This window comes from Rhinolophus ferrumequinum, chromosome 20, assembly GCF_004115265.2.
Source record: "Rhinolophus ferrumequinum isolate MPI-CBG mRhiFer1 chromosome 20, mRhiFer1_v1.p, whole genome shotgun sequence".
Classification (NCBI taxonomy): domain Eukaryota; kingdom Metazoa; phylum Chordata; class Mammalia; order Chiroptera; family Rhinolophidae; genus Rhinolophus; species Rhinolophus ferrumequinum.
This window is the reverse complement of record NC_046303.1, coordinates 33,887,173-33,900,796: the sequence shown is the minus strand read 5'-3', so window position 1 is coordinate 33,900,796 and position 13,624 is coordinate 33,887,173. Positions and strand designations below refer to the sequence as shown.

General features: G+C 33.8%; 1 protein-coding gene across 2 annotated transcripts in view; it reads left to right on the top strand.

Annotated features, from left to right (window-relative positions):
- Positions 1-13,624, top strand: part of ANKIB1 (ankyrin repeat and IBR domain containing 1) — a 115,413-nt gene that overhangs the window by 25,290 nt on the left and 76,499 nt on the right. For both annotated transcript variants that reach the window (XM_033088019.1, XM_033088021.1), the window contains exon 2: positions 5,362-5,640. In XM_033088019.1, the coding sequence (XP_032943910.1) occupies positions 5,453-5,640 (188 nt within the window). In that variant the 5' untranslated portion in view covers positions 5,362-5,452. The remainder of the gene's footprint in view (positions 1-5,361; positions 5,641-13,624) is intronic.

Sequence of the window (13,624 nt, the reverse complement as noted above, 5' to 3'; positions counted from 1 at the left end):
GGTGACAGTTATCTTAAGGTTTTACTGTCTTTTAAAAAGAATGAGTATTGAATTATTTAAAGGTAGCAACTACCAATGACTTGCAGATCCTGATCGGGAAAGGGAGATAAAATTGACTAAGTCCCTGCCATGCGCCAGGCACTGTATTACCGGCTTTACCTCTATAATCATGACAATCCTGCAGGGTAAGTGGCCTTATCCCTATTTTACAGCTGAGGAAATTGAGATTCAGCGAGGTTAAGTGATTTGTGCTAGAACTAGGAAGTAGTAGATGTGGGTTCCAACCCAAATTGTTCTGAGCTGCGCTCCTTCCATCAGATCGGGCGTGGCAAACTGCAGCCCATGGGCCAAAGCCCCCTGCCTGCTTTCTGTAAATGAAGTATTATTGGAACACAACCACATCCATTTATTACATATTGCATGTGGCATTCATGGTACAACAGCAGAGTTGAGTAGTCATGTGTTGCTTAACATTGGGGATATGTTATGGAGAAATGTGGCATTCGATGATTTGTCATTGTGCAGACGTAGCGTGCTCTTTCGCAAACCTGGACGATGCAGCCCACCACACACTGAGCCTGTGCAGTGCAGTCTTGCTCCCAGGCTGCACACCTGTGCAGCATGTTGGCGATTGTAGGCAGTTGTAACCCAGTGTATCCGTGTATCTAAACATACCTAAACAGAGGAAAGGCCTATATAATTGGCTCCCATTCTTCATTTAACTTGAAGAAAACCCAATGTTACACTCACTCACCCACTCACTTCATCCTTCTGCAACTTTCTGCAGGTAAGAATAACAATTTTAAATCTACAACTAAATTTACCTTTAGCCAGAATAGAAACAAATAGATAGTTCATTCTAACAGTAGGTTCCAACCCCACCCCACTCCACAATTAAATCAGAGAGATGTGTCTCAATTCTCAAGAAAATTGAGGAAAGCTTTGTGTCCAAAGGAATACTCTAATTGTTATTGCAATAATACTTAGAGAAAAGGAGAAGATGGTTTTTAAAAAGACTCTAAGAGAACTGTCAAGGAATAAGGTAAAATAAATAAATAAATAAATGAATAAGGATAAGGAAAAAAAGCCAGGAAAAGTCAATATAATCCAGCAGACAAAAAATGTGGGCAAATAATATATTAAGCTATCAGCTCTTCAACAAGCTGATAGCTTGTTCATTCACTCATTCAACAAGCATTTATTAAGCTTGGAATTTTCATGTGTCACCATGCATTAGATTCACCCAGGAAGGTTATAACATTATTATAAGATTATTATAACATGCAGGTCAGAGTTAAGGACCATGGACTAGCTTCTAAACTATGCATTGGCAAGAATTGTGATGGTAAGGAAAAGGGTAGAGTTGGAAAGACCCATGCTGAAATTCTGTGTCTATTTTGCCATGTAACTTAACTTCTTTGAATTGTTGCCTCATCTGTAAACCAGCAACATTAATATCTACTTTCTTCAGCTAACAAATATAAATGAACAAATAAAAATCATTGCACCTATGGGTTTTATATCATAGTGGGAGCAGACAGATAAACATTGTAAGGCTTTAATTTTATTCTGTTTATTCTATAGGGAGCCATTACAGGTTTTTGAGCCTTATCTTTCTCTGGCTTTAGCATTTTTAGAAAAAGGCATTTAAGATTTATCCATGCTGATGCATGAATCAATCGTTCAGTCCTTTCTACTGCCGAGCAGCACTCCATTGCATGGATGAACCACTGTTTGTTTAACCATTCTCAGATTGAAGGACATGCTGGTTGTTCTCAGTTTTTGGCAATTGTTCAATAAAGCTATGCTAACATTTATATACAGGTTTTGTGTGAACATATGCTTTAATTTCTCTTGGGTAAATATCCAGGAGGAGAATTATTGGTACATGTGGTAAGTTGTTTAACTTGACATAAAAAACAGTTTAGTGAACTGTTTTCCATAGTAGAGGTACAAGTTCATTCCTGTCAGCCATATGTGAAAGTTACAGTTGCTCTGTTATCTTCGTCATTTTGGAATCATCAGCGTTTTTTTCTTTCCCCTTTTTCCGAAGCCATTCTAATGGATGTATACTCACAATGGTTTTAATTTCCACTCCCCTAATGACTAATGACTTCAGCATGCTTTACTCATATGCTTACTTGCCATGAGTATCTGCTGATGTGTAAAATGTCTCTTTAGATCTTTTGCCCATTTTTTAAGATGGATTACTGCTGAATGTGAGTTCCTTGTATATTCTTTAAAAAAATCCTTTGTGAGAAATGTAACTTACAAATATTTCTTTGAGTCTGTGTAGCTTCTCTTTTCATACTCTTAACAGTGTTGTTCACAAACTGAAAGTTTTAAATTTTGATGAAGTCAAATGTATCTTTTTTTTTCCTTTTATGAATAGTGCTATTGAAGTCATATGTCAAACTCTTTGCCTAACCCAGGTCACAAAGATTTTCTCCTAGAAATTTTTTAGTTTTGGGTTTTACATTTAAGTCTGTGACCCATTTTGAGTTAATTTCTAATGCATAGATTGAGGTTCATTATATTTTACTTTCTACTTGTTTCTATTCTGGCTAAAGGTAAATTTAGTTGTAGATTTAAAATTGTTGTTCTTACCTGCAGAAAGTTGCAGAAGGATGAAGTGAGTGGGTGAGTGAGTGTAATATTGGGTTTTCTTCAAGTTAAGTGTAGAATGGAAGCCAATTATTTTGTTTAAGCCAACAACTTCAATCCATAATTATGACTTTAAAATAATTTACTCTTGTGGAAACAGATAAGTTAAGAGTTGGTTATTTATTTCTGAAGCACTTCATCTTCTGTAAAAGATTTCTGGGAGTAGTTTATTAATTTAAGTTCACTTAAATTTTGTTGCAGATTATTAACCTACGAATGGGGAAGTTGAGAGACAAGGATTCAAAAAGCAAGAGTTTTAGAGTCCTTCACAATTAAAAGTTAATCAGAAATTAGAGAAAGCTTTCTGGTGTTCATTGACAGGCTATATTTTTCTTGCTTTTTTCATTAGATACTTACTAAGTGCTGTGCTTTACTAGTCACAGATGAAACTTCGCCCAGATTTTCCTGTATAACTTGCCCAAAATAAGGAATTCTTTTTGTCTCTTTGATGATCCATCACGTTCCTCATGAAGCTCTCTATATGTAGATTTATCTTGGTGTTGAAGAAATAGTACTTAAGAGTTTGATTTCAAAAACAAAGAGAGAACAGTCACTTCAGGTGACTGTACTAGCTGTGGCTATAAAAAAATGAAAGGACACATCTGGCAAATTTGTAGGCAGGACTTGTGAGAATAAATCTGAGAGGGAATGGAGCTACGATTGCTTTAAATGATGCATTTCCTGGTGACTTTCAGGCTTATTGAACTCAAATTTTAAAAATGAAACATACTTCAAAATAACTGAGAACCACAAAAAGGTTTCTAGACGCCATTATGCTTTCAACATGAGTCATAGTAATATTTAATGTACATTTACAGTATTATTGATTTTTAAAAGTATCTTGTTATTTTAAATAAGTACCCCATGATATCATTTCTTTAATAGATGTTTCTTTTGTCACATCTTGGATAAAAATTATGTTCTTATAGAACATTTTTCTAAAGTAATAATGTAAATCAAAGAAAATGTGTTATTTATTAATTTAACCCAAAACTCTGAAAATGTTCATAATTGGAGCTATATTAGGGATGAAAGATAAGACCAAAACAACTGGAAATTTCCAAATCCTTAGGAACTAGTCTTAAGAATCTACATGATATTCTTTATATTTGGTTATAGATAAAAATATAAACTGGAGTTCTCATTAAGAATAATAAACCCTTAAAATGCTTAAAGCAGTTCAACAAAACAAATTATTTCACTGAGGATAAACACATGGCTCCTAGATTCTATGAAAAACAAAAGAAAAAAAAATAAAATCTAGGCTGTTGCTGAAAACCCTCAAAAGTGGCTCTCGTATATTGTGATAAGCATAGAGCATGTGTGTGGGGGGTTTACTCCTCATTCAAGATGAGATGATAAAGGAATAGTACTTTAGACTAAACGTTCAGCAACCCTTTGAAAAATTAAATAAAAATTCAAAAATTAGTATGATCCAGTTTATGTATATAAATATTTATAGTGTATTATATATGCACACAAACACATTTAGACACATTATAAATAGAGTGGTTATTTATCAAAATGCTAACAGTGGTATCTTCCAGTGAATACACTATGAGGGTTTGTTTTCTTTTTTCTTTATTCATATTTTCAAAAAATTCTATGCCTATTTAAAGTTAAAAAAAAACAATAACAAAGAACCCTAAAAGACCCCAATAGTGACCTCATTAATAAGTACAGCTGTTTGCCAGAAAACGTGCTGCTATATAGTAAGTAGATAGTTAACACCTGTCTCTAAACTGGGCTTAGCAGATGGCTTGCCCTGTCCACTTACCTTCACGTCCACACTGTAGCTAGAGCTTCACTGTACAGATAGGAATCTGAGGCTTTTAGAGAGTAAATAACTTGCTCAAAATTGCACAGCTAGTGTAGGCAGATACGAGATTTCCGACTCAGTGATTGTTTCCAAGTCTGTCCCCCACACCTCGCATTGAGTCACTAGTCAGTGCCCATATGATCATTGTCGTAACCTCTTTCCACACAGAAGATGCATAAACGTGATGTTTTCAGCCTTGTTTTGAATTCTTCATAGTAGAAGAAAATAAATGTAATGGACTTAAATTTAGAATAATCACTGTTTCCATTGTTCTGTGCATAATCAGTTATAATCAGTTTCATTAGTTTGCTGTGACTCTGATTAATCAGTGAGTTGTGTATGTTTACACAGCTATATGTTTATATTTGTAAAGTCTTTTTGCTGATGTCCTTATAAGTACTGAACAGTTTCACTTTTTCTTTACTGTAATTGAACATCTATTCTGGAGCTCTTTTATGAGCAAAATCTACATTTTTCACTATCCCACAAATTAACTGAGTCAGATTTATACATAATTTATACAGAGGTTTAAGTGTATTCAACCATAAAATTCAGTCAAGCTCATTTCCTGCCCATGTGAAGAGGAAAATTGAAAAGCCCATATATGTACATAACTTTTATAGTACAAAGTACAGCCTGTGAAACCTTAATAGTCTCTGTAGGAGAATGTTACAGTTTAACAAGAAGTTCATTTGGTCAATGTTAAAAATTTGAGATTTTGAGGGGATATTAACATAAATTTAGAAAAATGTAATATATTTTGTCCCCTTACATACATTTCTAGATTTTATTAGTGTTCCTAATAACGATAATTTCTTTAAGGTACTGCTTTGTACTTATTGTTTGCCAATTTAATTTGATCATTTTACCTCCATTAGAATGTGAAACATGTTGCAGAAGTATTCAAGAAGTGGCTGAAAGGGAAAGGAAAAAAGTGCCACTGCCTATCAGAAAAAAACAGAACAAAACATGGGAAATACAACCACCAAATTCCGTAAAGCACTCATCAACGGTGATGAAAACCTGGCCTGCCAAATATACGAAAACAATCCTCAGCTAAAAGAATCCCTTGATCCAAATACATCTTATGGGGAGCCCTACCAGCACAACACTCCATTACACTATGCTGCTAGACATGGAATGAATAGAATATTAAGGTAAGTATTACTACTATAAACCCATTGATAACAAGTTAGTGAAAACGGGAAAAAAACCCTGATCTTTGGAAATACATACATACATATGTGCATGTTATATGGTATTTTAGTGAATTAAACTTTCTAAAACTGAATATGAAAATTTTTAGCTATGACTTGTTTATTATGCCTAAATTATACCCAAAGTTTTAATAGGGAAGTTGGTTCACATATTCTTGTTGCTGTAAATACATTTTGCTCCTCAGTATGTTTCATAGTATGAATTCTTGATAATAGCTTAGTGTTTAATTTCAGCATTTCGAATCTAGAAAAGTATTTGTCAGCTATCAAAAAATTGCAAGGAATGCTGCCTACAGCAAAGTTCTAAGCTCTGATTAACTAGTTTAAGTTGAAAAACATATACCTTTGCCTTATCTAGTCATGATCAGATTTAATTTTCCTTTCTTTTAATGGGGGTTGAGTTATTTGAAAAGACTTTTCTAAAAGCAAAACATTTTCCTTAAAACTGAAAATACTAAGAAACTTAAAAAAAGATCTCTGAGCATTAGTGACAGCAAATATATTTATATGAAGATTCTTCTTACCTAATTACATGGGAATTAAATTTAATATTTGCTAGCTTATAAAATGAAAGAAGCAAAGGATAAAAAAGTAGTTCCAAAACAAATTTAGGTTTTTTAGAAGTAGATTATGCAGCTATGGAAGTCTGCAGCTGTGGAAGTCTAGAATAGAAAGAAAGAGAGGGGGCGAGAGAGAGAAAGAGGGAGAGAAAGGAAAAAGGAAAACACTTCTTTGCTCACAGTGAAATATAATTCTTAAACCAGTATTCAAAGCTCTTTGGAGCTGGACAGAAAACTTTATACCTTTTTTATTTCTTTTTCTACAAATTGTTGTTCAAATTAAGCTGCTCTCTTTGGTATCCCTGACACGTGCCATGTGTGTTCTGTCTGCCGTGTCTATGCTGTTCTCTCTGCCACAAGTGTCTCCCTTTTCCGCTCCTCGCAGCTTTCTCTTTCTTGTCTTATCTTTTTCTTCCTTCAAAGTCCTGGGCACACTTTCTCTTCTGAGCCTACCACAACCCACAGGAATCTCAGTCTTTTTTTTTTTTTGAACTGATATGGCTCATTTTGTTATTTGTATTACTTGTTTGGTATACACTACCTCATTGTGTTTTATAATTTTGTATACCTTTTCTCTGCCTACCTAAATTACAACTTTGTAAAAGTATCTTCTTTATACTTCTAACATCTAGCATAGTATTTTATACAAAGTAAATAGAAATTTTATAAAATCATGGTACAAGTAAATATTCTTGTGGGCAGGATTTCTGACAAGATTGGCAGTGATACAAACTAATGTGATTGTTTTAATATTGTGAAATGAAATGTGACAATGTCTAGAAAAATTGCATACCTCAGTGAATCAGTGTTTTTCAGAAGATCAGCATATGGTTTTTAAAAATTATGCATGGGTGAAGGATTTACTCAAAATGTAAGGTAGACCAATGGATTTTAATGTAACAGTACAAAAAGTTCATTGATATGATTTCAGATTCTACATTGCAAAGTAATCTTTAAGATTTGATTAGCAATGAAGGACAGCTTGTTGAATTTTTGGTAGTATCAAAGATAAATATTCACAATTATCTGAAGACTATTTGAAAATACTTCTACTTTTTCCTACTAAATAAAGGCTGGATTTTCTTCATATGTTTGAACCAACACAACATATCACAATAGATTGAATGCTATGAGAATTTATCTTCTATTAGCCAGACATTAAAAGAAATTTAAAAGAAAAGAAATTTGTAAATATGTAAAACAATGCCATTCTTCTCACTTAATTTTATTAAAAACATAGTATTTTTCATTTTAAGATATTAGGAACATTTAGTAGGTAAATGGGTTTACTTTTTAATGAATAAATTTTTTTAAATTTCTGTTTTAATTTTTAATATAAATATCAATATACCGGGGGTGCCAAAAACATGTATAGACATGACTTGTATTCATCTTTTGTTCTTGGTATATATTGAGTATTACAATTTTAATACAGTTTTTTCTTTTCTTAAATGTGCATACATATTTTTGGCACCCTCTGTATATATAACCCACATAAACAAAAGTTCTTAGGAATCTTTAGTAATTTTTAAAGTTGTAAAAGTGTCCTGCGACCAAAAAGTTTTAAGAACTGCTAATCTGGCCAATACTCTTGGTTCCTCTAAGCAGGAATATATCTGTCTGTTTCTATCATGTGGTTATCATTCTAGTGAATGAGTATTTAAAGATCTACAGAAAAGGTGACTGTATGTTCTCTTTTAGTTACCAGTGGGACAAGTTTTATGATTTGGCCGTATACATTATACTTAATTTTATACTTATGTTTTTACTTTATACTTAACTTTCAACTTCAGCCCAAAGTGTTTGGGTGTTTTTCTTTTCCTTTCCTTAATTATTTGGAGATCAGTGGCTCATAATTCTTTAGTAAAGCCTTCAATATCCTATATTAGAATCACAAATTTATTGCTCTTCTATCCTAAGAATAAGCAATTCTAAATTGTTTAATCTGTGTATTCTTTTGTTTTTCAAAATTTATTTAGACAGTGCAGAGAAAATCACAAACCGAATTGTTTTAAATGTTAGTTGCTTTTGGAATTAAGAAATTCCTCTTAAACACTGTGCCATGCAGAATAAGGATAAGTAACATTTACTTACCAACATTAAGTAAAATAGCAACTCTATTTTAATTGTGTTCTAGATTGCTTCAAATATTTGACTGCATTTAACCTTTGTAAACTTTCTAACAAGTGTATGGCCATTATTTTCTCACACTGCCTCATGTAATCTGGGGTACCTGCCAGCTTCAGTAATACTGATAGCTTCAGTATAGACCCTGGCTCAGCTTGGTTAGATTCCTAACACATGACATGTATGAGTAGACATACCGTGTTTCCCCGAAAATAAGACCTAGCCAGACGATCAGCTCTAATGCGTCTTTTGGAGCAAAAATTAATATAAGACCTGGTTTTATTTTACTATGTAAGATGGGGTCTCATAATATCATATCATATAATATAATATTAATACCGGGTCTTATATTAATTTTTGCTCCAAAAGACACGTTAGAGCTGATTGTCCGGCTAGGTCTTATTTTTGGGGAAACACAGTTCATAGTCAAGGACCTAGGAGCCATAAAATAAAGCACCCATTTGGATTAAGGCCTTGATTTTAATCTCCATTTCCTTCAGCTTTATGGTTCCTGCAATGGCAAATATAACTTTCCTCTCTTCTTAGGCAGAATAATATGATAAAAGAAGAGTAGTTTACAGTTTAGCAGCTCGTTTGCATCTATATCTGAACCCAAGTGTTGTACGTTTACATTATACCACACCACGTGCTTCATTCATGGGAAACTAAATCCTACTCTTAAATAGTTACTACTTAATGTAGCAAAAAGTCAGCATGTTCTTGTTTGGCTATACAGTTCATTATTTGTATCTTCTTGGGGAAGTCATGTATAAAATGGGGATTATAATACTTACTCCTTAGATTTTATAGAATAGCTTCTTTTGTTTCTTTGGAAATAAAAGATGGCCTTTTTCCTCTTTTATATTTCAAGAGTTATGTTCTTTTAAATGGATTGAAATGCAGTCCTCCTCTCCCAACCTCCCTTGCATGCAGACCCGATAGGGGCAGGGACTTCATCTGTTTTCTTCACAATATGCCTTGCTTCTAGAATAGTACCTGGCAGAAAACAACTGCTCAAAGAATATTTGTTCCATAAAAAAGATTTAAAAGGAACTGAAGGTGTATGTGTATGTTAAATAAGTGTTGTGACAAGAAATTGAGGCTCAGGGAGCAAAGGTTGTTGTTTTGGAGGGAGCTTTTTGAATATGAGATGGTAGTGGAACATGCAAGAGAATTTAGAGTACCTACTGAGGTTAGATGAGCAGTCACATAGTGTGACAGAGCATTAAGAATGATCACAGACGTAGTAGAAGCCCTTTGAGAGAAACCAGAATTTTGCCACCACTGCCTATCATTTAAGTTCTGACAATACTTTACAACATATAAAATGTATTCATAGAAACCATTTAAAGATAAATGGCTTTGACAGTGGTTGTGCTCTCTAGAAGAAGGGAATGTGTTTAGAGAATAAAATGGATTCAAGAACTGAATTTGCTTCCAATAGGAGGATAGGAAGTAGCGCCATCATCATAGGTAAGAGATAAGTTGTACTAAAAAGATTGAAGAAGGATATTGAAAAGGTGTGTAGTTATGGAAACCAAGATAATAGAAGGATCAGGATGTGGATGAATAGTCAGCAATTTCACATTAAAAGCAAAAATTAAGAACAACTATGAAGAATTTCGTTCTTAGGAAATGCTGCTGATACGAGTGCAATTCCAGGACAGTGATAAGAATAGTGTCATATTGAAGTGGAGACGGAATGTAGAAGAAGTAGAGGTAGCAGGTATAAACTGGCCATTTCAGAATTAACAGTGAAAGAATCTAGATAAACAAATGACTCCCAGATGGATTTTTAGGATCAAGTGAAAGGTTTATTTCCCAGGTTAATGTTCTCCTTACGTCACCTTTCTGCCAGTTATCTCCTGTACCTGTTTTAGAATTAACCTCATAAGCAAGTAGTAAAATACACTTCATGATTACTGACATATGTAGTTACAGAAAGGGGCCAGTCTAAAACTTGCACATCAATTATATAGTTACTATTATATTTATACATTCATTAAATTAAAGAAGACTCTACTTTTGAATTTAAAAAGATGACAGAAAAGTAGTAATGTGAGTTAACGAAATTAGAATATCCAACTTTATAGTTTTAGCATAAAATGTTTATGCAGGTATGATACTATGTCTAATAAATTTGAGAATCTTCCCTGAGTAAATATGTAAAAACAAAGCTATCTTAATACTTTAATTTCAGAAAAATAAACTTTGTTTGATGTGATTAATCAGAGTCTAGCAGATCCGATAGGAGAACATTTGCAAAGTTATGTCACTATTTCTTCCTTATATTGGGGAGGATCGGGAAATGTTTAATATGAGAGGGGGGAAGGGAGAGATAGAGATATTCATATACCCTGACATCCTTCCAACTTACTTATACATTAAATTCCATGGTGATAAGAACCTGAGGTCTCCTGAACAAACTAAAAGAATAAATAGTATATTGGAAATGTGGATAGGAAAGGCTGAATAAATGTGATTGCACAGAATCTCATAGAATCTGAATTATTTTTAATTTCTTTTTCATTAATATTTATTAAATTTATTGGGCTGTCATTGGTTAGTAAAATTATATAGGTTCCAAGAGTACCTTTCTATAATACATCATTGTGTGCTCACCACCCAAAGTCAGATCCCCTTCCATCACCATATATTTGACCCCTTTTTTCCTCTGCCACCCCCGCTTCAACTTACCTCTCATAACTTCTAAACTGTTGTCTGTGTCTATGAGTTTTTGTTTCTTTGTCTTGTTCGTGTGTTGCTTTCAGTTTTATAACCCACATATGAACGAAGTCATATAATTCTCAATCTTTTTCTGTCTGACTTATTTTGCTTAGCATGATAATCTCAACATCTATCTATATTGTCGCAAATGGCAGTATTTCATCTTATGGTTGAGTAATATTCCACTGTATATATGTACCACATCTTCTTTGTCCAATCATCTGTCGAAGGACACTTTGTTTCCATGTCTGGGCCCCATCAATATGCTGCAGTGAACATAAGGGTACATACATCTTTCCAGATAGATGTTTTCAGAGGGTCCCTTTTTCTCCACAGCCTCTCCAATACTTGTTATCAAGTATCTTGTTGATAATAGCCATTCTAACAGGTGTGAGATGGTATCTCATTGTGGTTTTGGTTTGCATTTCCCTAGTAGCTAGTGAAATTGAGCATATCTTTTGGCTGTATTCTTCTTAGGAGAAGGTTCTCTTCAGGTCCTCTGTTTATTTTTTAATTAGATTATTTATATTTTGTTGTTGAGTTGTACGCGTTCCTTATATATTTTGGGTATTAGCCCCTTATTAGAGGTGGTGTTTGCAAATATCTTCTCCCATTCGGTTGGTTGCCTCTTTGTTTTCTTGATGATTTCTTTTGCTGTGCAGAAGCTTTTCGATTTGATATGCTCCCATTTATTTTAGCTTTTATTTCCCTTGCCTTAGAGGTCAAATTCTTAAAACCCTCTGTGAACCCAAGGTCCATAAGTTTAATACCTATGCTTTCTTCTATGCAATTTATTGTTTCAGGTGTTATGTTTAGGTCTTTGATCCATTTGGGATTAATTTTGGTATATGGTAATAGATAGCAGTCTGGTTTCATTCTTTTGCATGTGTCTTTCCTTTTTTCCCAACATCATTTATTGAAGAGGCTGTTTTTTCTCCATTGCATGTTTTGGGCTCCTTTGTCGAAAATTATCTGTCCATGTATTCATATATGTGGGTTTATTTCTGGGTTTCCAATTCTGTTCAATTGGTCTGTGTGTCTGTTTTTCTGCCAATACCGTACTGTTTTGATTATTGTCACTTTGTATTTTGTTTAGGATATTTGCATTTTATTCATCAGAGATATTGGTCTGTAGTTTCCTTTATCTGTGTTATCCTTACCAGGTTTTGGTATCAGGTAATGTTGGTCTCATAAAATGAGTTAGGGAGTATAGTCTCTTTTTCAATTTTTTCAAATAGTTTGAGGAAGACAGATATTATGTCATCTTTGAATGTTTGGTAGAATTCACTAGTGAAGTTATCTGGTCCTGGATTTTTCTTTTGGGAAGGTTTTAGATGATTAATTTCTTCCTAAATTAAATTTTTAAGAAAATGAAATTTTGTTTTTGTTGTTAGTAATAATGCGTCTTGGAAAAGGTTTTCATCTTGAACACATATTTTTAGGAGTATGCTTTTAATTTAGTTATTAATTATAATCTATAATTCAAGCGTTATAAGGAAATATGATTGGGAATGTTATCATCAATTGTTGACATAGGGCCCTTTTTTTTTTACTATTAAGCAACATTATGATTATATAAACAAATAAGACTACCCATATTCCTTTCTCCCGTAAACATATTAGAAGTATTCTGTGTTGCTTTCTAGTTTTAGCTATAAGCATTCATAGACTTTTTGATGACTTTATAGTTTTCTGTTGTGTAGATATACCATGATTTATGTTTCATAATTCTCTTATATCCAGACATTTAAGTGATTCCTAATTTTTCTATTCAAAACAATACTGTATTAAATATAATTGTCCTATAGATTTTTATTTTTTAAGTCGTTTCCTTTATGATTAATTTCCAAGAGTAGGTTTACTGAGTCAAAGGATATGAACTATATATTAGTTGTTAATGAGCTGTTATGTAATTTGCTCAGGATCACACAGCTAAAAAGCAATATATAGAGAGAAATAAATGGCTTTGAGAGTGGATAAGAGTCGGGCAGTCTGTATTAGATGCCATGTTCTTGACCAGCCTACTACACTGCTGGCTTTGAGAGATCTCGGGCGCTGCCTTCAGAGCTCCCCAATGCTCTGTCGCTGATCTAGATCATAAAAGTAATGTGCCCTCAGTTCACCTGTCAGAATGACAGCAAGAGTCTGCTGTGTGTCTGACACTGCATTGGTGATTCGAAAAAGAAGAAGATACAGACTCTGCCTTAGAAGCTTATAAATTAAGTGGGAAGAGCGAACAGATGTGTAAGAAAGGAACTTTGATACAGTGTGATCAGTTTATAATTAGGATGCTCTCTGAAGACAAGGAAGGTAGTGACCAAACTCAACTGGAGGAGGGAGCCTAGTGGGAAGAGTCTAATAAATGGGGTTGGGTTTGTGGAGATGATCTGGGTCAGTTCCCAGGAAACCAAACAGCAAAGCAAGCAGTGAAGAACCTACACATGTATTGCAGGGATCAGAAAGTCATGAAGGCTGTGTGGGGCTGAGAGAAGACAGGGCTTTCTGAGCCC